Below are 26,449 nucleotides of genomic sequence, written 5' to 3'. Positions count from 1 at the left end.
GAATCATGACTCAGTCAATTTTTCCTAGGGTGTTGTGCCACTGGTTCATTTCTAAAGTATACTGCAGATGGTAATCAAGAATCCTCTGTCCCAGTTACTTAAGCAAGAAGGAAACATGAACTTGGCCGGATAAAGTCATAAGGCAGGCTTGGAACAATCAACTTCGTACAATTTGCTGTGTTCCATCCATCCATCCAAAGTGGGAGGAGAGTTCTGACTGATGATGTCATCCTCTTATGGCGACCTGCTGCCTGTCTCTTTAGTGACATCTTTATTGAGATGCACCTCACCCTGAAAACTCATTTCTCAAGCTAAGGAAATCACTATTCATATCCCATAATGATGAGCAACTGCCAAAGACAGAACTAACGACAAAGACAGGTTTGCTCCTTCTTGCTTCTTCCCTCATTATCCTGCAAGAACGGAATGATTTCCATCACAACCCCTTTTTGGCCAAAGTTAACAGGCTCACTTCATAAAAATGAAAAATTATTCTCCCTTCTCCTGTATCCCCCCCCCCAAGATTCAGTTCCTCTTTGTGAAAAGGGTTTAAAAAACCTTTGAAAATAGACAAAGATTCACTGTACTAACAAAGACTAATGTCTTCAAACCATCACTTCTTATTTCAAAGCACAGGGACAATGCTTTACTTGTAGAGTGCTCCCAACCTAGTCTTACAGCAGGGGACAGAAAACCTATGGCCCTTCAGACTAGGAATGGAAAGATCTGTCAGTTTTGGTTCTTCCAGTTTCTCATTTTTCCAGTCTTGCATTCAGTTCTCCACATTTTTGCAGCAATTTGCAAATCTGCAAAAATTCTCATTCATTTTTTCTCAGCATTTTAGTGTGAATTTATCCTGGTTTTGTATGCAGTTTGGAAAGCTGTTTCTCATAACACCATGCATTTTGATGTTAATTTCACTAATATATTCATTTTAAGTACACTTTCCCCTAATATATACATTTTTGTAAATGTTTGTTGGAGAACTGCATCGCAAAATATGGATACGATCGAATTTTGGTTGTGTTTTAGTTCTCATATGAAATGCAAACCAAATTGAATTTGTCCCTCATCTCTACTCCAGATCTTGCTGAGCTACAGAACCCATCATCCCTTATCATTGGCAATGCTGGCTGGGTGGAAGCTGGAGACCACAACATCTGCAAGGCATCACGTTGGCTACCCCCCTAGCATAAGCAATCCAGGGCACTCTCCCTTCCCCTGGACCAGTGGGTGAACTTGGACCATGTTTATAGCCTCTCCTGCCCCAAAGAATCAATGGCAGGACTTTCCATCTTCACAGCCCATAAGCAGAGTTGAGCAGTTATGGCTGATGTTTCAGGTCAATCCTAGCCTTATCAAAACTCTTTTGCTTCCCTTGAAATTCTTCTGATGATTTTGCCTAATCAGGAACCTTTTTTTTTCTCTTTGAAAATTCACCTTTGGTAAAACTCAGTGACAACTTAGATTCTGGCTACACATTGCATTTTTCATCTTTGTAGGACAGGAAATGCCCCAGTTCTGGTTTATTTGTTTTTCTACAAGTGCTTTTCCATTTTTAAGTGAGTTTTACATTCTACAGATGTTATTAAGTTACCCATTGCATTAGAAGTTACTGGCATAACTTCTGGCTTGAATTCCAGCCAACATATGAGCTGTTAATCTAGCAGCCACCTTGATACACACTAAATTGAGCTCTTAGAGCCTCTCTAATCCACATCAAGCCACTCACCCTTAAAAAGTTCCAGTGCCAATTTATTTGCAACACTGAACATTGGGCTGGTTTTGTTCTCTAGCAGGAGATTCAGTGATAGCAGAGACTCATTTGTAAGCTGTATCTTCAGCATAAATTTGTGGATCTCTAGCTAGCTAGCTAGCTAGCTTCTCTGCTACAGATCTGTTTTCAGTTATACGTATCTGAACACTGGGACCCCAAAAAACAGCTCCTAAATCATGGCCCTTCCTATGTCACAGCTACATGATAACCTACCCTCTGTCCACCTTTGCTCATAGCAACATCTGGAGACCCTAAGAGCTTGAGTACATAAAATATTTGAACTCCAGTTCTTATCACAGGAACACGGGCAACTGCCTTCTACCAAGCTAGACTAATGGTCCTTCTAGCTCAATATTGTACACACAGGCAGTGGTTTTCTAGTATTTCAGATGGGGACATTTGTAGTCCCACTTAGAGATACTAGTGAGAACTTCTGCAAGCAAAGCAGATGCTCTACCATTGAGTAACCGCCCATTGTCACCCAGTGGTAAGGCAATGGCCTATGGCTTGGCCTACAGTTACATAGGAAGATAGGAATTCAGCTTGTCCTGAGTCAGATCATTGGGCCATCTAGCTCAGTGTGGTCCACACTGACTGGCAGCATCTCTCCAGGATTTCAGACATGGAATATTCCTAGCCCCATCTGGAGATACTGGGGATTAAACCTGGGACCTTCTGCACCCAAAGCAAATGCCATGCCACTGAGCTACAGTTCATTGTAAGCCAATGGCAAGGTAAAGGTCCATCTGTGTCAGCACCGGCAATGGCAGGTTAGAAGCATAGAATCATAGAATAGTAGAGTTGGAAGGGGCCTACAAGGCCATCAAGTCCAACCCCCTGCTCAATGCAGGAATCCAAATCAAAGCATTCCCGACAGATGGCTGTCCAGCTACCTCTTAAATGCCTCCAGTGTTGGAGAGCCCACTACCTCTCTAGGTAATTGGTTCCATTGTCTTATGACTCTGACAGGAAGTTTTTCCTCATGTCCAGTCGAAATCTGGCTTCCTGCAACTTGAGCCCATTGTTCCATGTCCCTCACTCTGGGATGATCAAGAAGAGATCCCAGCCCTCCTCTATGTGACAACCTTTCATGTACTTGAAGAGTGCTATCATGTCTCCCCTCAGTCTTCTCCAGGCTAAACTTGCCCAGTTCTTTCAGTCTCTCCTCATAGGGCTTTGTTTCCAATCCCCTGATCATCCTTGTTGCCCTCTGAACCTGTTCCAGTTTGTCTGTATCCTTCTTGAAGTGTGGAGACTAGAACTGGACGCAGTACTCAAGATGAGGTCTAACCAGTGCTGAATAGAGGGGAACTAACACTTCAACAACAAGAAGAAGATGCTACAAGGAAGTTCAGAATCAAGCAACAATAGACACATCTTCCTCCTGTGTTGTAACAAATTCCATGCCTGGATACGTAGGTTGCACTTTTGGCTAACTTAGTTAATCACCACCAAGAGATCTGTTCTTCCCACATTTATCTCATCATACATGAGAACTGAGGCACACTGGCTCCAAAGCAATACAAATGATGGAATAGGGCCTTTGAAGCTTCTTCCCACTCATTTGGTGTATTCCCTTCCCATTCCAGCGGCCCCTGGAGAGAGTTTCTCATGATTTCTGTTACTGCAACACTTCTGATATACATGACATAACTTTGGATCTCCATGACTTAGAGGATTGCTACCTCTTTCGAGAAAGATATCAGACATTTGTTTTATGGGGAAAATGGAAAGAAGACAAATGCAGGATTGACAGCAGTTGTTTTAAAGGGATTTCTGGGGGTGGGTATAGTGACCCCACTTATAGCTAAAGATGGGGAAAGCATTTGATTCAGTTTGCAATTAAAGATGAGGCTACTTAATTTGCACTTTCTGAAACAGTATGTGAACTGAAACACAGTCATCCTTCAAAATCCACACTTCTTCGAATTTTGCAGTGCGGTTCCCCAGCCAAATAATGTGTTCAAAAATTCATTTACTGAGGTAAAGTGTGCATAAAAATGCATATATTACTGAAAATAGCATACAAACATGCATTATATGAGGCAAATAACATTCAACTGTCTGTATGCTAGAAGAAATTCACACTAAAACAATTATGAATTTTCATGAAGACTTTTTTTTTAATGCGAACTGATGTGGAGAACTGAACTTCAGACTGGAAAAATGAGAATGTGAGAGAAACTGAAAGTGGCAGATAAACCCATCACTACTCCTAGCACTGATATTGGGTGTGCTTAAGGAACTTGTTCGGCTTCAGGAGAAGGAACTGACACATGCCTCAGAATGTCTCTACTACTATGGGCAGTGTTTCTACATGAAGCCTTCCTTGTTCTGTCAGTAGATATTTCCATTTTGGACAAACATTGACCATACATGTTCAGGACATGAAAACTTCAAAAGGGCCCTGCTGGATCAGGCCAAAGGCCCATCTAGTACAACAACCTAGAATCGAGTTGGAAGGGACTGATGAGTCCAACCCCCTGCTCAATGCGGGAATCCAACTTAAAGCATACCCGATAGGTGACTGTCCAGCTGCCTCTCGAATACCTCCAGTATGACTCTGACAGGAAGTTTTTCCTGATGTTCAGCCAAAATCTGGCTTCCTGTAACTTGAGCCCATTATTCTGTGTCCTGCACTCTGGGATGATTGAGAAGAGATCCTGGCCCTCCTTTGTGTGGCAACCTTTCAAATACTTGGAGAGTATCATCATATCTCCCCTGTCTTATCTATTTATCTATTAATCTATCTATTATTTATTTATTTATATCCCACCCTTCCTCCTAGCAGGAGCCCAGGGCAGCAGTCTTCTCTTCTCAAGTCTGAACATCTCCAGTTCTCTCAGTCTCTCCTCGTAGGGCTTTGTTTCCAGTCCCCTGATCATCCTGGTTGCCCTCCTCTGAACCTGTTCCAGTTTGTCTGCACCCTTCTCCACAAGCTGGACCTGAGTGCAACAGCGCTCTTCCCCACAGGGCATTCATCTGCAGAATTTACCCAAAGGCAGGGTTTTCTGACCAGTTCGCTTACATAGCAGCACTATGAATTCATTCTGACATACACGTTCCCTCACCTCTCCATGTGAGGGACTGAACTGGCCTCATGTGGGTGGGGAAAAGGGAGGGGGCGCTTATGTTGCTGTTTGTGTGATACTGTACTGCTCTAGATGGAGGTGGATGACTGAACTGATTGTAAATTTTGCTGAATGCTGCCAGGGATTTTTTTGTAGACCAGACATTTGTTTTGCAACAAATGGTGGGCAGGAGATTAGCTGCATTATGGGTATGGCTGGTGGAAATGCTTCAGAGTGAGGTTTGTATGTGCAAGGTTGCTAAGGATGTATGGGAGATGTTTGGGAGATGTTACTGGGGTGGGATGTGGGGTCTGTTTCTATATCAGTTATTTTGCTTAGTTGTTAATGTTGTGGAATTTTATTGTATTTTTGTATTTGATTTATATCTATATATTTTTTAAAAAATTAAGACCCCCCCACGCTGTTAATTACGCTGCCTTACATGTGAATCTTTATTGTTATTTGTATTTGAACTTCATTTGTAATGCTTTATCTTTATAGTTTGCCATGTTCTAGTTGTCTTTTTTTTAAAAAAATGTAGTGGTGTAGAAATTATATTCACTGTCTCCTAGGGATGTGCTAGAATTCCACCCAATTCAGATTTGGGTCTGAATTTTCCATTAACTCGCTTATTCTCTGTTGTTGTGGATCAGATTTTTATGTAGCAATTTTCCACGGCTATTTTCAAAAATTGATTTTTTTATAAAATAATCTGTCTCTAGAATATAGATATTAAGAACAAAAATGTTATTGATATTTCCTTCCAAAATATCAGTATTGCCTTTAAAATTATCAATATTTCTTCAACACCAAATACAAAGAATTTTCATGCAATCATCAATGTCATCTCATCAAGACAGTGTTTTGGCAATCGTGCACATATACAATAGGAATACAAACGGGGAATGAAGGTGAATTGAAAGAGCTAAAAGGTCAGCAAACTGCACATGCTCCAGTTTGAAATAATTTTAGGAATTCTCATAGTTAAACAGGAATTTGGGAAGAACAGAGTGAAGGACAGACCAAATCCTGACGGTAAAAAGGGAACAGATTTGGGGAAAACCCTATCCATCCATCTTTAGGGATATATCATTCTTGAGCATTCAACCTGTCTCCTTTTCTAATTCCGGATCTGGTTTACAATTTGGAAATCCAGCCAGGTTTTTACAGTATATCGTCATTATTGTAATGGGGAGAAACTAATAAGTAATTTAACTTTACCATTTCTAAAACCCATCAAGATTTTAATTTTAAAAGTATGAAATAGGAATCCTTTCACCCTGCAGGATTTATTAGCTTCACTATTACATATTCCAGACACATTAATGGTTTGCAATTTGGCACCTGGGAAAGATACAGTTTTCATACCCTGAGTGACTGTCCAAGTGTCCAAAAATAAAATAAAATAAAATGCTAGCCTTGCATAAAGGGAGAACAAGCCCTCCACTCTATAGTCCAACTCAAAACTACACAAATCTTGCATTCTGGAAGTGCTTTCAACATATGGAACCATGTTTCCCAAGAAATCAATTTGGCATACTCAGTATTGGCGATTAAGGATGACTTGCCAGATGCTGTCCAGCTCTTTTGAAGGCTAAAAGTATTGGATGCCGGACTAGATAGGTTTTTTGGGCCGATCCAGAAAGGCTTGTCTGGTAATCATAGAGATACTGCTGTTGCATTGCAGGGCCTCAGATAGTGATATTATATCAGATAAGAGGCTCATTAAGGTGTACTTTGGGGGCACCTCATTCTCCTGAGGCCTAGTTGGAGGGTATAGTAAAGGCTGGTGGAAATGGGTTGTTGGGGCCACAGAGTGGATTGTTTGGGGTAATTAGGGCCTGCAGAAGAACCCCTAAAAGTTCATTTCCAAGTTCTGCTCAGGAGAACTTCACTGCCCTGACTTCTCCAAACATTTAGACAGACACACTTTGGTTTAATCACAAGGTAGCGCTAGCAAGCCCAATTTAATATCAAGCTAGAGTTTTCACAGACTGATTAGTTTCCAAACACCAATTTTTGTTTCATTATTAATTACTCAATCCTTCCCAGCAATTTTCCTTTTTATTGTTATTCTTTTGATTTAAGAAAAGTACCAAGGAGCTGCAATAGGAATTATTAAAATAAAATAACAATTGCACATTTAATAGAGGCATTCCATATTAAAATTAGTTTAAGCCTTGGCGAAGAGAAAGCTTGTCAAGTAGATCTGTAGCACAGGTGTTTATTCAGCCACAAGAGTGGCTGTATACTATTGTCATCATGGATTTTTCACATTCCGCAATGTTAAATGGAAAATACCCCCATGCCATGCTTCCCATAAGCTCATTTCAAAACAAAACTTTACAAAACATACAGTCCTGAACTCAGAAATGTTTGCTTGACAACACACTTAAGTTTTCATGGTGATACACAAAACAGTCAGAGAGAATCAAGAGTTCAAAGTGTAAAAAGAGAGGGAAAAAACCTAGACCCTTTTGGACTTTTTTCTGTCCAAGTTCTCATAATTTGTTGAAATTAATTAAAAATCAGCTGTGTTCACAGAATGCCTATAATCCTATTACTGATGTTGCTCCATACTCTGACTTTCATCTTCTGCAGTTTAAAAGATTAAAAATGCCTGGCTGATTTTTAATTAATTTAAGAAATTTAGCATTGGAGTCAATGATAAGGCCGGGCATGCTCAGTAGGAACCAATGTCAGTGTTCTAAAGGCCAGACTCACAGCTGCTGGGCTTGCCTAACCAGGGAATCACAACTACACCAGACCTTTATTTCACTTGAGATAGTCATGGCTTCCCCCAAAGAATCCTGGGAAGTGTAGTTTGTGAAAGGAACTCCTATTCCCCTGGCAGAGCTCCAGTAGCCTGGGTGGTTGAACAGTCAGCTCTGTGAGGGGAACAGGGCATCTCCTAGCAACTCTGAGCACCCTTCACTAACTACACTTCCCAGGATTCTTTGGGAGAAGCCATGACTGTCTAAAGTGAAATAAAGGTCTGATGTGGATGTGGCCAGGGACAGCTTTGGTTTAAATTTGGGTGGGAGGCTACATGTGCCTGCTGTAGAATAAAAAGGTGAGGGAAACCCTGAAAAAGAGTGATACTTTTCACAATGTTTTCCTTTTGGAAACAGAAGGGGCTTCCCCTCTGCCCAGTTCCCATCTACCCAATCACTTTCCCCTTCCTCCCTGCCCCTTCCCTTTCTGTACTCCTCTTCCCCTCCCTGCCCCCCACCAGGTCAGTTTCACATATTCTAAGCATGATTACAAAGGTTAAATCCCACTGAACTCAAAAAGCATGCAAATGATCAAACCTGCCCTCCCCTCCTCCTCCTCCTATACCCTCCCTCTTTCCCCTTCCCTCCCCCTTCCATCACCACTCCCTTTCCTTCTCCATCCCCTTCCAATCTCTTCTTTCCCCCTCTTCCCCCTCCTCCTCCCCCTCCACCATGGTCAGTTTTACCTATCCTAATCATGATTGCATGGGAGTAAATCCCACTGAACTCAATAAGCATGCAAATAATCAAAGCTTCCCTCCCCTTCTCCTCCCTCCCATCACCTCCCTTTTGCCCCTTTTCCTTCACACCTCCCCCTCCCCTTCCAATGATGGGGAATTTTGGGTTCTTGGACCAGGGGTCCTTGAAGAAATTGAAGACACAGGCTTGCATCAAAAAGGTAGGCCTTTATTCGTTACAAGCACATGCAGGGTCAGTCCCCCAAGAGTGCCTGGTGAGGACTGCAACGTGGCACTGTCTGCATGAAAATGATCAAACCTGCCCTCCCCCTCCTCCCCTCCCCCTCCTCCCCTCCCCCTCCCCCTCCTCCCCTCCCCCTCCTCCCCTCCCCCTCCCCCTCCTCCCCTCCCCCTCCCCTGTAGTCAGTTTCACCTATCCTAAGCATGATTGCAGGGAAGCAAATCCCACTGAACTCATTAAGAATGCAAATGATCAATCCGTTCTCAGCAAACTTGCACAGGATCCCATTCCTTACCTCCCAGATCAAAAAGCAGAGAAATTCACTAATAGGCAAAAACCCTTGTGGTTTAAGAACATACCTATAGCCAACAGATATTTCTATCAAACTTTAAAAAGCAGGGAAATTGGGCAGCTATAGTGAATGCACCAGGGGAGCAGGAGACCTGAACTCCTCTCTGAGATATTGGACTGCCCTACAAATTTGTCAAAATACAAACACAACTTGGGTTGGTCTTTCATAGTCCAATCCACTTCCTGTGTAGCTTGGAAGACTTTGGTAACATGTGCCTCTGAGCATATGGTGAGTGGTGGCAACACCTGCAACCAGCCCAAATAATAGAACAAGACATGTGCTGTGCTGATCTTGTTTTAGCAGGGAGGAAGCAACATTATTAAGACAGTTGATATAGTTCAGATGGTCACTTTAAATATATCTGATTTACTTTGCAATTTTAGTGAAGTTTCCTATAGGAAATCATTTTCTTTTGTTTCTGTTTCTGTGAGTATGTGAAGTACAGCAACACAATTTGGGTTGGTCTTTCACAGTCCAATTCACTTCCTGTGTAGCTTGGAAGAATTTGGGAACATGTGCCTCTGAGCATATGGTGAGTGGTGGCTACACTTGCCATCTCCAAAGATGGAGAATTACATTTTTGTATGTTTGTTAGTGTCCTTACTTTGCTTCTTTTCTGTGTTACTACTGTTTCTATAAAGAATGTAACCTAGAAAATTATATTTCTCTCATTATTCATCCTAGAAATCTGTGTCAAATTTATTTTTATTAATTTCAAAGTCTCTTTATTGGTCAGTGTCATATGATGGTGAAGACAGCCTTTTGTGCTTCAAACTGGAGGTTATGCTCTATTTCTATTTTGGGTGTGTTACCAATTGAATCTGGAACTGCAGTTTGATGTAAAATCAGACTGATTACAATATGTTGCTACTTAAGCAATGACTCTAGTTGTAGGAAAAAACAACCTTGGCCTGCCAAGGTTTTTTGCCTATTAGTGAATTTAATTAAATTGCACTGACTGTATCTTGCTGACTGTAAGTTATTATCTCAGGCACTTCCACACTGTCTTTTTAACAAAATTTTGAAAAGCCAGGAATGTAGGTAATTGAATTCTCCCATGTTAATATTATACTCTTCTCCCCATATCAGTAGGAAGGTTCACATATCTCCTACATGTTGAAATATCATATATGTGTGTGGGGAGATCATGGCTGTGGGGCCATGCAAATTAGGTGTTCGATGACACCATGCATGATGGAAATGCCCCTACGGCAGCTGGATGTAACAGAAACCCTTCCCTGCCATTTGCATATTTAGCTGGTGTGGGAAAGAGCTCTACACAAGGAGAGACTCTGGCTCAATCCCTCCTTATGTGGAGGAGTTTTATGCACATACATCAGCATGTGCATAGAGGTCTTTCTCATGCCAGCGGAATGCACAGATGGCAAGGAAGCACTTCCATTGTGCATGATGGAGGAAGGCTTGGATGCGGTGCACTGTTGATACTGCACAGAGCAGTATGTGGCTTTACAAGACATTTGGCAGTTTTCTGAACTTCCCTAGTGATACAGATTCATGAAAGAAGTCTTGAACTCAAAGCATAGTTTTGCAGATTTCCTCGGTTCTGTTCCTCAATTGTTCCTTCAGTTGGTTCTCTCCTGTGTGCCAATCTCCCAGACTTCTAGTTCAATTAGAGGAATGCATAAACTTAATTCCAGAATTTGAGCCAGCTTAGCTTCAGATCCCTTAGTTCATTTTTGAATTTACCCAATTCTTCTTTAATAATGGCCATGTGTGGATTGATAAAACTCTGCAAGAGACATTTTCTGTGATTGTACTTTTTCCCTCGTTTGGCCACAGTAGCCTCTTCTGGGTAGGGAAAGGCAATGAAAGGATTGGGGGAATGATGTGCACTCATTCTCAAGGTCACTTAGACCTTAAGGCTTAGGGGGCATAGCTCAGTGGTAGAGCATCTGCTTTGTATGCAGAATCATAGAATAATAAAGTTGGAACGGAGCCGATAAGGCCATCGAGTCCAACCCTCTGCTCAATGCAGGAATCCAAATCAAAGCATACCCAACAGGTGGCTGTCCAGTTGCCTAGTCTTGAATGCCTCCAATGTTGGAGAGCCCACCACCTCCTGAGGACATTGGTACCATTGTCATACCACTCTAACAGTTAGGAAGGTTTTCCTGATGTTCAGCCGAACTCTGACTTCCTGCAACATGAGCCCATTACTCTGTGTCCTGCACTCTGGGATGATTGAGAAGAGATCCTGGCCCTCCTCTGTGTGATGACCTTCAAAGTACTTGAAGAGTTGCTATCATATCTTCCCTCAGTCTTCTCTTCTCAAGACTAAACATGCCCAGTTCTTTCAGAATTTCCTTGTAAGGTTTTGTTTCCAGTCCCCTGATCATCCTTGTTACCCTCCTCTGAACCCATTCCAGTTCAGTTTCAGACAGGTCCCAGTTTCAATCTGCAGCATCACCAAGTAGAGCTGGGAGAGAATCTTGCCTGAAACCCCTGGAGAGCCACTGCCAGTCAGTGTAGACAATACTGAACCCGGTGGAGCAATGGTCTTGCTCACTATAAGGTAGATTCCTGTGTCACACAGTCTGATGGTGCTGGCACAGAAACTAGAATATGTAAGTTGATGTGGAAAGGACCTAGATCAAGGGTGGCTGACCTGAGGCCCTTCAGATGTTGCTGAACTACAGCTTCTATCATCTCTGACAAGTGGCTATTCTGGCTAGGACTGATGGGAGTTGCAGTCTAATAATAACCACGAGTTACCCAACCCTGATTCAAAGGGTAGATGTTCCTCATTTATGCTAGGTTCCTATTCAAGGCTCATCCTTGTGGAGGAGCTATTGCCCAGTGATGGAGTAGGACCATGGAAAGAACATTCAGTCCAGGAAGCAGGTGGATTCAAGTGTCAGAAAGAAGGAAGCACACTTGAAGAACATGCAGTCCAATAACAGTGAATGCAAAATATTGGCAAGGTGTCAGTACCATGGACAGATCATAGGGGCGAGGGAGAAGGGCACCAAGCTGGACAAGCAATTGTTCAATCTGAAATACTGCTGTTGGTAGGTTGGGGTTCAAGCTCCATCTCTCTGGTAAACATAAACTTACAATTAGAGTGGACATAAGAACATAAGAAGAGGTGTTCTGGATCCAACCAAGGGGTCTATCTAATCTATTATCCTGTTCTCACAATGACCAGCCAGATGCCTATGGGAAGCCCCCAAGCAGGACCTGACAGCACTTAGAGGCACACTGCCTCTAATCTTGGAGGTAATATATGGTCAACTTTCATTTTTTTCCATCTTTCATTATTTCAGCAGATATTTTAGGTGATTTTTTGCTGATCATATGGTTAATTTTAACTGATGTTATGATGTATGTTGTGTCCCTATCACAACTAATGTTAGCATGTAGGTTGTATTCCTGTTGTCCACTGCTTAGAAACTACTGTATTAAGCAGCATAGAAATAACTAAAATAAGTCTTTACTAGTAGCCATGTGGCCTTTACCATCCATGAATTTGTTTAATACCCTTTTAAAGCCATCCAGTTTGGTGGCATCACTGCCTCCTGAGGGAGTGAATTCCACAGTTTAACCATGTGCTGTATGAAGGACTTGCTTTCCCCCTATCCTGTATCTATTAACATTCAGCTTCATTACATGGAGGGTAAGCCTATCAATGGCTACTAGCTATGATGGTAATGCTCTGCCTCCACAGTCAGAGGTAATGTGTTTTTGAATACCCATTGCTGGGAATCACAAGTTGACAGAGTGTTACTACACACAGGTCCTGCTTTCAAGCTTTCCATCTGGTTGGCCGCTGTGAGAACAGGATGCTGGACTAGATGGGCCATTGGCCTCATCCAGCAGGCTTATGTTCTTATGATGACAACAGGAAGGTCTAGTACTATGAGAAAGGGAGAAAAGTTCTATCCACTTCCTCTACATTGTGCGTTATCTTATACAACTCACTCGTGTCATAGACTCATAGAATCATAGAATAGTAGAGTTGGAAGGGGCCTATAAGGCCATCAAGTCCAACCCCCTGCGCAATGCAGGAATCCAAATCAAAGCATTCCCGACAGATGGCTATCCAGCTGCCTCTTGAATGCCTCCAGTGTCAAAGAGCCCACTACCTCTCTAGATAATTGGTTCCATTGCCGTATGGCTTTAACACTTAAGAAGCTTTTCCTGATGTCCAGTCGAAATCTGGCTTCCTGCAACTTGAGCCCATTATTCCATGTCCTGCACTCGGGAAGATCAAGAAGAGATCCTGGCCCTCCTCTATGTGACAACCTTTCATGTACTTGAAGAGTGCTATCATATCTCCCCTCAGTCTTCTGTTCTCTAGGCTAAACATGCCCAGTTCTTTCAGTCTCTCCTCATAGGGCTTTGTTTCCAGTCCCCTGATAATCCTTGTTGCCCTCCTCTGAACCTGTTCCAGTTTGTCTGAATCCTTCATTAAGTGCGGAGACCAGAACTGGATGCAGCACCAGAGAGATTTAAGAGAACAAATGCACATTCACTCCGTGGTTCCCTCCTAAGCACCAGCCCTGCACCTGAGACTTTACCTGAAGTTCTCATGCTTCACATGAAAGATACAAGAAAATTACGGTCTCTTTCATGTGGGCTGAAGAGTGGGCATGATTTGAGCCATATCTAGAATGAACACGTGCAAAACTGAAGCAGGCTGGATACAGGCTGATCTGTCCCTCTCTAAGTGGAGAATCTGGGCCATTCATTCACTTGTGATTGGTTGCACTAAACATGTAATAAATAAATTAAATAGTTATCCTCCCAACTCCTAAATCCTCTCTTGTCACTTTGCTTGACAAAGTATAATCAGAACAGCTTCAGAATGTGCTTGCGCCCAAGTTTTCTTGATGCGAACATTGCTTTGTCTATATAATATTTTATGTATTACAAATATATTATTTCTTTTTATCACCATATCACATTCTCTCTCCCTCTTCTTTCTTACAGCATTGCGGAGTCGATCAGGGTGGTCTATTATCAATGGGAACTGGGCAATTGATCGGCCTGGGCGATATGAGGGAGGAGGAACAATATTCACCTACAAGCGCCCCAATGAAATCTCAAGCACTGCAGGGGAATCCTTTCTTGCAGATGGCCCAACAAATGAAATCTTGGATGTCTATGTAAGCTGCAAATCTTCAGTATAATAATACCACTTTGGCTAACCACAAGTCCATTTTGTTCTCTCTCACTAGCCTAAAATAACCTTATTAGTTAGAAATACACACACCAATGAATTGTTGAAAAGAAAACTCCTTTTTTCAAGCAAGATTATTATTTATCAAATTTCTATCCTGCAAGGAGCTGTGGGTGGCGATTATCCCATTTGATCCTCACAAAACCCTGTGAGATAGGCTAGGCTGAGAGGTAATGATTAGACTGTCACCCAGTGAGCTTCATGGCTGCACACAGAGGAGAATGATAGGGCTTATTGTTTCTCTTTGACTTCATATCCATTTTGTTTAGTTGATTCTCCTGCTTGCCCACAAGTCCATGTTTTTCCCTTCATCTTGTTACCTTTACACAACACTTTGTGCCAGCTAGCTAGGGATGGGAGGATCTGTCAGTTTCAGTTCTATCAATTTCTCATTTTTCGAATCTTAAAATCAGTTCTCCACAGTTCTGTAGCAATTTGCAATTTGTTTTTAAAAAATCTTCATGAAAATTCTTCAGAATTTTAGTGCAAATTTCTCCTAATAATCACATTTTTGTATGCAGTTTTGACTGATGTACACATTTTTGTAAGCAATTTCTCCTAATATAATGCATTTTTATTATATTTTCACTAATATATTCATTTTAGTACACACTTTCCCCTAATCTATGTATTGTTTGGTTGGAGAACAAAAACTGTGAAGTTAAAATCTACCTTAACGCAAACACAGTGCTCCAAACAAAGTTAAGGTACAGACATATAATTATAAAATGATATCAAAAATTTAATATGTATATGAACGGTCAATATAAAATCCAGCAAAATAATACAAAAATCAGTGCCCATACACAATAAAATACAAAATATATGATATAGTCAAGATAATATCAATATAGAATATAGATATATTGGCATATGGCAAATTTGGTGTATGGCAAATATATTGGCGTTGGCAAAATTGTCAATATATTTTTTACAATTGAGTGACAGAAGGAAATGAACAATTGAGTTAATGAATAGCCCACATATCAGTTCATATCTTAGAACATAATACACAAAATGTATACTCATCATGAAAGCCACTGAAGAAGACTAATTGTCGAAATGCGTTTGGCTATGGTATACATTTTGCAATTTATTACATATGGGCATTGACTTACGCGTATTGGCCACTGTTCACAAGTTGCCCTTTATCTCCATATTGATATTATCTTGACAATATCATATATTTTGTATTTTATTGTATATGGGCACTGATTTTTCTATTATTTTGCTGGCCTTTTTATTATTATATGAAAATATCTATAGGGATTTTATATTGACTGTTCATATACATATTAAATTTTTGATATCATTTTATAATTATATGTCTGTACCTTAACTTTGTTTGGAGAACAGCATTGCAAAATTTAGGTAAGTGTGGATTTTGAAGGATGGCTGTGTTTTGGCTCTTACGTTTTTCCAGAAAGTACAAATTTGATAGTTTCAGTTTTAATTGTGAACTGCATTGGATCTCTCTCCCATCCATACACATAGCAAATGTGATCGGGTCAGGGGTTCCTTTCCTAATAGGAGGGTTTATTTTATTCATACTTTTTTATTGGAGACCTGCACATTTCTGAAGTGGGCAAAGCAAAAAAACAACACCTGGTCAAATGGAACTTCAGTTCATTCATCTGTATTTGGTTCCATGGTGACATGCAAATGATGAACTGCCTATTTCTGGCATAATATTTCTCTGAAACACATGGATCTGAATACAGTCCAGAATACTTTGCACTATATTTCTCCTTTCTCCAGCACCTGGCAAGCCTCTACACAAAGTGTTTGGTGCAAGGAGTTCTGGGTAATGTGGATTTCCTAAGGCAGGTGGCACCAATACAGGCACACATTCCTACATTCCTTCATTCATTTTTTTCTAAGTACAAGGCTTCGCTTGCTGAACCCCACCTCCAAGCACACAGGCACACATCCCAGGCACCCTGAAACACATGGGCGCACATCTCAGGCATCCCCAAGCACACAGCCACACACACCAGCCACATGCATGAACACATTCTCTCTCTCTCTCTCTCTCTCTCTCTCTCTCTCTCTCACACACACACACACACACACACACACACACACACACAGACACACACACACACACACAGAAGGACTTACTTTCTCTCATACACACACACTCCCCCTTGCTGCCACCCGACCCTCCCTCTCCTCTGAAGTTGGGTTGGTCTCCACCAAGGACTGAGCTTTTAGTATGGCAGGCCATCTCTCTCTCTTTTTTCAGGCATCTTTTGAAAACTATATAGCTATTTGAGGCAAGCATTACAAGCCCCTAAGATTTCTATCTCCAAGTCTGGAAATAGGGGTCTCAGCAACATCTCTAAACCATTTGTTTGCTAAGGAGAAGATTAAGCCCTCTGTCTGCCTAAACACTCATTTGGCTCTTTTCTGTCTTAGATGATTCATCAGCAGCCCAACCCAGGCATACATTATGAGTACATCATTCCAGGGCCCAACATCATTAGCCCTCAGGTGCCTCTTCATCGACAGCCAGGTAAGGCAATCTGTTCCTTTCTCAAAGAGTTGTCTGCTATCTCTTGTTCAAGCAAACTCTGTGAGCTTAGATATATCTAGTTAAGATCATGGCTTTTTATTGGGAAAAAAATACTGAAGTCCATTGATTTTAATGGATCTACTGTGAGAAGTCATACTCAACTGGATATCACCATCTCATAAGCCATCAAATTCATGCACTGTTTTTGAATATAATTTTATTGAGTTCTGTGTGATACAGTAAAAAACAGAAACAAAAAAGAAAAAACAAATATTTCATTATACATAATTATTCAAATTATTAATTTTATTCATATTAGAATTATTCTGATATTGGAGAGCTGTAATGTAAATATCTAAGAGGAAGAAAAGCTACTGAGGGTTTATGAAGTCCAAATTTCCATGGAGGCTGTAGCAAATTGAAATTGTAAATCTTTAGTATTAATACATGCAATAAAATGATGCCACCCCAATCTCAGTGATCATGAGTAGAGGGAAATATAGCCATGGGGAGGTGGTAAATTACCATAGAAGATGAGGGCAAGGCTATCTGCGCCTTGTTCCTTGCTGCCACTCCTCTCATGGATGGGTTCCTCATTGCTCAACTGCTGTGCCCACTGGTCTGTGTGTGTTGTTTAATGCCAGATTGGTACACAATAAGACCACTCTCATCCATGATTTAATCATGGATGAAGGTGCTGATTTGGTGTGCATTACTGAGACCTGGGTGGGTGAGCTTGGAGGAGTTGTTCTGACCCAGCAACACCAGCACAGGCTGCAGGGACGGTGGGAAGGAGTTGTTGTGGTCTACAGAACTTCCATCTCTGTCACCAGGAAACCACTCTGTCTTGGAGCTGGCTGTGAGGGCCTGCACCTGGTGTCAGGCCAAGGAGACAGGAAACTAGGGTTGTTGCTGGTGTACCGTCCATCCTGCTGCCCAGCAGCTTCTCTGACCGAGCTGGCGGAGGCCGTCTCAGCTGCGGTGTTGGAGGACCCCAGAACAATAGTGCTGGTGATTTCAATGTCCATGCTGAGGCTGCCTCTAGTGTTCCGGCTCGGGACTTCATGGCCTCCTTGATGACCATGGGGCTGTCTCAAGTTGTCACTGGCCTGACACATAGAGCAGGGCACACCCTCGAGTTTGTTTTTGCTCCAGATGGAGGAAGGGGTGGTCTGGAGATGGGGGGGGTGGATGTTACCACATTGTCATGGTCAGATCACTTCCTGGTGAAGTCTAGACTTATGTCTCCGATCCTTCCCTGCAGGGGTAGTGGACAGATTAAGATGGTTCGCCCCTGGAGACTAATGGAATCCACAGGATTGCTGAATGCCCTTGGGGAGTTCCCAGTAGATAGAGCAGGTGGCCCTGTTGAAGCCCTTGTCATGCTGTGGAACAGTGAGGCATGTCAGGCTCTTCACATTGTTGCCCCAGAGTACCCTCTCCGGCACTGTGGAACCCGGTTTGCACCTTGGTACACCAGTGAGCTAAGGGCAATGAAACAGGCTGGACGACGGCTAGAGCGCAAGTGGCAAAAGACGTGCTGTGAGGCTGATAGGGCATGAGTAAAACATCATAACCGTGCCTACTGTGTGGCAGTGAGGATGGCAAAGAAGGCCCACTTATCTGCCTCCATTGCATCCTCAAGTAGCCATCCAGTTTTCTGTATTGTCAGGGGTCTGTTGACAGGAAATGGAGTTTTAGACCTTTCAGAGGCCCACTGTGAATTATTTGCAAATTGTTTCAGGGTAAAGTTGCTCACCTCCATAGCAGTCTTGATGCCACATCTACTGTAGTCCCCAATGTGGTGTCCAGTGCAATGTCTGCTGCAACTTCTTGGGAATGGTTTCAGTTGATGCAGCCTGATGACGTAGACAAGGTGCTTGCCAGCAATGTGTCCTCTCTACCCTTGCCCTTCTCAGCTTATTAAAGCTTGCTGAGGGGGGTTGAGCAAGTGGATCCAGGGTGTGGTCAACGCATCATTGCATGAGGGAGTGGTTCCAGCTGCCTCAAAAGAGGTGGTGATCCAACCGCTCCTGAAAAAGCCATTGGTTTGTGGCAACTACCGACTAGTTGGAAATACCCCTTTCTTAGGGAAGGTGATTGAGAGGGTTGTGGCACAGCAATTGCAGGTACTCTTGGATGAAACAGATTATCTTGACCCATCCCAGTCTGGGTTCAGGCCTGGTTATGGGACGCCCTGATGGATGACCTTTATCGGGGAAGGACAGGGGGAGTTATTCTTACTTGATCTCTCAGCGGCTTTTAATACCACTGACCATGGTATCCTTCTGGGTCAACTTGGTGAGATGGGTATTGGCGGCACTGTTTTACAGTGGTTCTGATCCTATCTCCAAGGTCATTCTCAGAAAATAGCATTGGGTGACTGTCTTTTGGCCCCCTGGCACTTATGCTATGGAGTGCCACAGGGTACCATCTTGTCCCCCATGCTGTTTAACATCTATATGAAGCCCTTGGGAGAGGTCATCAGGAGATTTGAGGAGAGGTGTCAGCAGTATGTTGACGATACCCAGCTCTATTTCTCCATAACATCTGAATCAGAAGAAGCCATGCAAGCCCTGGACCACTGCCTGGACTCGGTGGTGGGCTGGATGAAGACTGAGTCTGAATCCTAGCAAGACGGAGGCACTGTGGGTTGATGGTTCCTGAGTTCGGATAATTTATTTATTTATTGTACTTATATACCATCCCATAGCCGAAGCTCTCAGGGCAGTTTACAGTAACTAAAAACATTAAAACAAATATACAAATTTAAAAACACATCTTTTCAAAACAATTTAAAACACAATTTAAAAATTTAAAACAATTTTAAACACATGCTAAAATGCCTGGGTGAAGAGGAAAGTCTTGACCTGGCACCAAAAAGATAACAATATTGGTGCCTGGCGCACCTCGTCAAGCAAATCATTCCATAATTTGGGGGCCACCACTGAGAAGGCCCTCTCCCTTGTTGCCAGACTCCCAGCTCCCCTCCGAGTAGGCACCCGGAGGAGCGCCTTCGATCTTGAACATAGTGTACAGGTGAGCTCGTATCGGGAGAGGCGTTCCATCAGGTATTGTGGTCCCAAGCCGTGTAAGGCTTTATAGGTCAAACCCAGCACCTTGAATCGAGCTCGGAAACATACAGGCAGCCAATGCAAGTGGGCCAGAATTGGTTTCATATGTTTGGACCGTCTGGTCCCTGTTACCAATCTGGCCGCTGCATTTTGCACAAGCTGCAGTTTCTGAACCGTCTTCAAAGGCAGCCCCACGTAGAGTGCATTGCAGTAATCTAATTTGGAGGTTACCAGAGTATGGACAACTGAAGCAAGGTTATCCCTGTCAAGATAGGGATGTAGTTGGGCCACCAACCGAAGTTGGTAGAAGGCACTCTGTGCCACCGAGGCTACCTGAGCCTCAAGTGACAGAGATGGTTCTAGGAGAAACCCCAAGCTACGAACCTGCTCCTTCAGGGGGAGGGCAACCCCATCCAGGACAGGTTGGACATCCACCATCTGGTCGGAAGAACCACTCACTAGCAGCATCTCAGTCTTGTCTGGATTGAGCCTCAGTTTATTAGCCCTCATCCAGTCCATTGTCGCAGCCAGGCACTGGTTCAGCACATTGACAGCCTCACCTGAAGAAGATGAAAAGGAGAAATAGAGCTGCGTGTCATCAGCATACTGATGACAACACACTCCAAAGCTCCGGATGACCGCACCCAATGGTTTCATGTAGATGTTGAACAGCATGGGGGACAGAACTGTCCCCTGCAGAACCCCATACTGGAGAGTCCATGGTGCCAAGCAATGTTCCCCAAGCACCACCTTCTGGAGGCGACCTGCCAAGTAGGAGTGGAACCACCACAATGTAGTACCTCCCACTCCCAACTCAGCTAGTCTCCCCAGAAGGATACCATGGTCGATGGTATCGAAAGCCGCTGAGAGATCAAGGAGAATCAACAGAGTCACACTCCCCCTGTCTCTCTCCCAACAGAGGTCATCATACAGGGTGACCAAGGCTGTTTCTATGCTAAAACCAGGCCTGAAACCCGACTGAAATGGATCCAGATTATCGGTCTCATCCAAGAGTGTCTGGAGCTGGCCCGGAACCACTCGTTCAAGGACCTTGTCCAGGAATGGAACATTTGCTACTGGCCTATAGTTATTAAAATTTTCTGGGTCCAGTGAGGGTCTCTTCAGGAGTGGTCTCACTACCACCTCTTTCAGGCAGCCAGGGACTACCCCCTCTCACAGAGAGGCATTAATCACTTCCCTGGCCCAGCCGGCTGTTCCATCCCTGCTAGCTTTTATTAGCCAAGAAGGGCAAGGATCCAGCACAGAAGTGGTTGCACGAACCTGTCCAAGCACCTTGTCAACGTCCTCAAGCTGCACCAACTGAAACTCATCCAAGAAATCAGGACAAGGCTGTGCTCTGGATACCTCGCTTGATTCACCTGCTATAACACTGGAGTCTAAGTCCTGGCAGATGCTAAAGATTTTATCCTGGAAGTGCCTAACAAATTCATTACAGTGGGCCTCAGATGGTTCTACCATGTTCCTGGGGCCAGAGTGTAATAGCCCCCAGAAAATTCTGAAGAGCTCCGTTGGGCGGCAGATTGATGATTTGATAGTGGCAGCAAAATATTGTTTTTTTGCTGCCTTTACTGCCCCTAAATACAGCTTACCATATGCACTGAACAGTGTACAATTGCATCTACTAGGAGTTCGTCTCCATCTGCACTCAAGCCGTCTCCTATATTGTTTCATCTCTCTCAGCTCTGGGGTATACCATGTAGCTGTACGAACTCTACACAGGAGAGGGTGCTCAGGAGCAATCATGTCAACTGCCCGGGTCATTTCTGTATTCCACAGCTCAACCAGGGTTTTGACAGAAGCGCCAGCCCTGTCAGCCGGAAACTCCCCAGAGCCCTTTGGAAACCATCCGGATCCATTAGTCTCTGGGGGTGGACCAACTTAATTGGTCCCCCACCCTTGGAGAGGGGAAAAGCCACTGTAAGTTTAAACTTCAGCAAGCAGTGATCTATCCGTGACAGAGGGACTGATGTAAGGCCCCCCACATTCAGATCACCAACTCCATGTCCACTTGCAAAAACCAAATCTAGAGTATGCCCTGCTACATGTGTTGGGCCAATGGCATATTGGGACAGCCCCATGGTTGTCATGGAGACCATGAAATCCTGAGCCGCCCCGGATAAGGTGGCCTTGGCATAGATGTTGACATCCCCCAGAACAAACAGTCTGGGGGATCTCAACAGTACACCCGAGACCACCTCCGTCAGCTCAGCTAGGGATTCTGTTGGGCAGCGGGGTGGGTGGTACACCAACAGAATCCCCAGTCTGTCCCACTGAACCACCATAAGGTGCAAACACTCCAGACCAGTAGTCACATGGACAGGGTGCTTGCAGAGGGAGATGGAGCTCCTTTAAACCACAGCAAACCCCCCTCCCCGACCCTCAGGTCTACCCTGATGCTGGACCAGGTACCCTGGTTGACATAGCTGGGAGAGACTGACTCAATTGGTCAGTTGCCTGCTTTGGATGGGGTCATACTTCCTCTGAAAGAGCAGGTTCATAGTCTGGGGGTTCTCCTGGATCCATCTTTGTCGCTAGAAGCCCAGGTGACCTCAGTGACTAAAAGGTAAAGGTGTCCCCGCACTTGTAGTGCGAGTCATTTCCAACTCTTAGAGTGATGTCTTGCGACATTTACTAGGCAGACTGTATATATGGGGTGGGATTGCCAGTTCCTTCCCCAGCCTTTCTTTACCCCCCGGCATATGCCAGGTACTCATTTTACCAACCATAGATGGATGGAAGGCTGAGTGGACCTCGACCCCTTTTACCGGAGATTTGACTTCCTCCTTCCCTTGAATATGAGGTGCTTTGCTCCAAAGGAACCATGCAGCCTTTGTATATGAACCAATGTTGTGTTTTGCCATTTAAACACACTTTTGCATAAACATCCCAACTCATTGTGAGGATTTTGCCTTGCTGCATTCAGACTGGCTCACGGTTGAGAGAAACGTCTATTATTTTAAGCAGTTATTGTCTCTGTTTCCCCAGGGAAGCCATTCAATGGCCAGTTGGATGTGACAGACACAGTGAATTACAGGGAAGGCGATTTGCACGGGGAGACAGGCACTCACATGGGTCAGCCTATAGGGACCTTCCCAGCTATTCAGCCAGGAAGGTTTCTTCATCATCAGCCAGACAACCAGGTGCCTGTTGGTCAGCCACCAAGACGCAGCCGAGAGCACAACTGGAAGCAAATTGGAATGACTGAATGCTCCACTACATGTGGGAAAGGTAGGTGGTCTGGAGTGTGTGGACAGTTGACACATATATTCTACCTTGGGGAATCCCGGTCTGCCAAAGGCAAAATATGTAGTAGGGGAAGGACTTACTAACTGTGTTGTCTTTGTCTCTAACTGAGGGTCTAACCAAAGTCTGCCTGTAAAACATGGTGCACACCTCAGTTCAAGGCAAATAGAGGATGTATTCATAGAAGGAGGAAATGTCCCTTGCAGGAGCAATGGAGAGAAACCAGTTATGATCCCGGGATGGGAAACTTGGTGCTCTCCAGATGTTATTTGGCTACAGCTCCCATCATCTCTGACGATTCACCACGCTGGCTGGGGCTGATGTGAGTTGGAGTCCAAAAACAACTGGAGGGTCATAGGTTTCCCATTCCTTTTATAATCCCTTCCAGTGGCTACCTGTAAAAAGGAAAGACCATAGCTCTGTGGTAGGTCATATACTTTGTATGTATAAGGTCTCCAATTCAACCTGGCATCTCCAGTGAAAATGCCAGCTGTCAGCAAAGGGAGGCTCACTTCCATCATTTCAGCAAGTCCTCTAAGATCTTTATCGCAGTTGTTATCTGTCTTAGGATTGAACTGATTTTATGTTTTAAACCAATGGTTCCCAAACTTTTTTCCCCATGGACCACTTCAGAATTGCTGAGGGTCTTGACAGACCACTTATTTATTTATTCATTCTATTTCTATGCTGCCTTTTGGCCAAAAGGCCCTCAAGGCGGCTCACAAAAAAAATAAACAAACACTAATACAAAATACACATCAAAAAAAGAATGCAGTGCACAGGAATTTAAATAACAAAATATTAACATTGTTAAAAAAAACAAGGTTCTTTACAGGCCTAAAGATAATCTGTCCCAAAATGTAATACTGCCACTTCAAGAATTTTAGTCCTCAAACATTGAGCAGCTGTTGCAAAGGATTCGCTCGCCAACATCATCAGATTCTTTCCCGAAATCATCGTCCATAGACTTGAAGTAGAACTTGTAGTTGGACCAGTTGAGGAGCGCCTTGAAGTCGCCCAGTATCACCCGCTTGGCCGGGATGGTCAGCTTCACCAGGTACGGCGTCTCCTGGTCGTCCAGATGGTAGATGATCTTGGTCTCCGCCATGGCCGCCACTGTTCCCTGCGGAGGACTCCTCAGGCAAAAGTCTCCAGGCGCCACCAGCCAAGCCAGGACCTGTTTGTACAGAAGTGGCCCGGCCCGCCGACAGCGGTGGTGGCAATGTGGCAGGCAAGCTGTCTGCCTGCCTGCTTGCCTGCCCGCCTTGCTTTTTTCACTTGCTCAGTCCATCGTCCTCTCAAGCCAGGGGGGCGGCTCCTGCAGGCCAGGCAGGCCTCATGCTGCCCGGTCTCTTGCTCACCTTGTTCTCCGGCCGGGTCTCACCGCCGCCTCAGGCGATTCAAGTGGATGCTCACGAGAGACACACTCGAGGGATCGGAGCTCACTGCAGTAGCGACAGAAGTAGAGCTGTGAGAGCAGCATGCAGATCTCCTTTCCGCCCCGCACTAGATAGAAAAATGCCTGGAAGGTTGCAAGTGGAGCGGCTGGCCGGAGCCGAGGCCTACGTGGGCTGCTGCTGCTGCTATGTTTTTTCTTCCTGTCATAGCAACTGTCATGTGCCGTGCCAGATCCTGTATGATTTTTTAATTATATTTTTATTGCTTCTTCTATTTTTGTATTGTATTTTACTGTATTCCAATTTAAATTCCACAGAAATAAAATTGTAATGCAGTAAAACACAATATAAGAAATGAAAGAAGCAAGAAAAATACATTTAAAAGTCAATATGAATATATAATGTGGACATGCTTTGGACCACCTAAATGAAGCTCATGGACCACTGGTTGGGAACTCCTGTTTTAAATTGTTTTTATATTTATAATTGGGGTGTTTTTTTAATTGCACTGGGATGCATCTTGGGAAGTGATTCATAAATGAAATAATTAAAAATAACAAGAACATCAATATGGACTCAGCGAGTTCCAGACCCACTTCCTTGCTGGAGAGGACATCAGGGGGAGCTGCTACCTAGTCAGTGGAGGCCAAAGAGCAACATTCAGGGAAGGGCAAACTTGGGGACAGGAAATGCCACCTGAATCATCTTGGAGTCATAAGGACGCCATGCACTTTCTTCTTCTCCTACCACATTTTGAATCTGGTTTCATTATTACTAGTAGTCATAGTATTAGTATTATTGTGGCAATCTTTTGAATGCCACTTTGAGAACCTCCCAGGGATATATAGTGGGGTTATAAACCTGTTTACAACCGCTACAAAAATCTCAGAAATCAACCCTTCCAACTTTGCAGCCTGCAAAGAGGGTGGAAAAATGGGGGATGGTTCTCTATTCAGCCCTAGTTCATTTTAGTGCTCAACAGAAATGTACCTTATCCCCCCCACATAAACACTCACAAAATTGCCATGCCATATACAGATGGTGAAGTGGAAAGGCATTTTGGTGATTTTCAGGGGGTTTAAATAATCTGTGGGGGCAGGTTTACCCTGGCAGTAGGATGGCAGTAGGGCAGTGTCAGGTTCCCTCACCTTTTAAATGTCAATAACTGTGATGGGGAGCTCCTCTTGGTGGCCACCAACTGGTAGCTGCCATGTTCCCTCCATTAAGCCCCAGAAGCAGCATCGTTCCAGGGTGTTTTCTTTCCAGAGAAAATTGCATCTATCACAGGAAAGGGTGTTTAGTGTGGCAGCATGGACCCTGTGGAACTGTATTCTGATTGCTGTTCAGGAGGCACCATCAGTAATAAATTTTAGATCACTGCTAAAATGTATTTATTTAACTCAGGCTTTTGTAGGAAATGGCTTAGTTCTGAGTCAGACCATTGGTCTGTGTAGCTCAATATTCCCTACACTGATTGGCAGCCGCCCTTCAGGGTTTGAAGCAAGAGCTTTTCCCAGCCCTATGGTGGAGATTAAACCTGGGAACATTCTGCACGCAAAGCATCTGCATAACTATGGCCCATTTGTGATGTGTGATTCAGCCATATGTGATCTGTACATTATGAACACTTTTATTTTTGTTTATTAAATGTATGGGGCCCATTTGTGTGTGTTTGTGTGTGGATCTGCACCCACGCACACATCTGAGCCAAACTTTCCTTGCTGAGAACTTTTAGCTTAGCTCTGGTTTATTCTGAATTCTGTGATTTCTACACACACACACACACACACATATTTGGGGGAGGGGTAGAGACACACACTTTCCCCATTCTGAATGATTAATGTTGGCTAGGGTCTCTCTCTTCTGTGCTCCATTTGTCTTGGCAGAGAGTCAGACTCTTCAACTGAGGCATCAAAACTAGGAAAAGTTACCCAGGTAGTGAGGGCAGTGCCATGCCCACCCACTCTGCCTGCCAAACTGAGCATGTCAAAGCAGTTTGTAACTTCTGGAAATAATAAAGAAAGACTCCACAGGCTCTCACGTGCACTGCCCTTTTAATACATCCCATCCTTCACCACAGACCAGGGCTTTAAACTAGGGCTGTACA

General features: G+C 43.7%; 1 protein-coding gene across 7 annotated transcripts in view; it reads left to right on the top strand.

Annotated features, from left to right (window-relative positions):
* Nucleotides 1-26,449, top strand: part of THSD4 (thrombospondin type 1 domain containing 4) — a 699,350-nt gene that overhangs the window by 584,211 nt on the left and 88,690 nt on the right. For all 7 annotated transcript variants that reach the window (XM_061595164.1, XM_061595167.1, XM_061595165.1 and 4 more), the window contains 3 exons: nucleotides 13,843-14,018; nucleotides 16,511-16,607; nucleotides 22,688-22,930. In XM_061595164.1, coding sequence (XP_061451148.1) covers nucleotides 13,843-14,018; nucleotides 16,511-16,607; nucleotides 22,688-22,930 — 516 coding nt within the window. The remainder of the gene's footprint in view (nucleotides 1-13,842; nucleotides 14,019-16,510; nucleotides 16,608-22,687; nucleotides 22,931-26,449) is intronic.

This window comes from Rhineura floridana, chromosome 14 (assembly GCF_030035675.1).
Source record: "Rhineura floridana isolate rRhiFlo1 chromosome 14, rRhiFlo1.hap2, whole genome shotgun sequence".
Lineage (NCBI taxonomy): Eukaryota > Metazoa > Chordata > Lepidosauria > Squamata > Rhineuridae > Rhineura > Rhineura floridana.
Note: the sequence above shows the minus strand (reverse complement) of the source record. Positions and strands in the feature narration are given on the sequence as shown.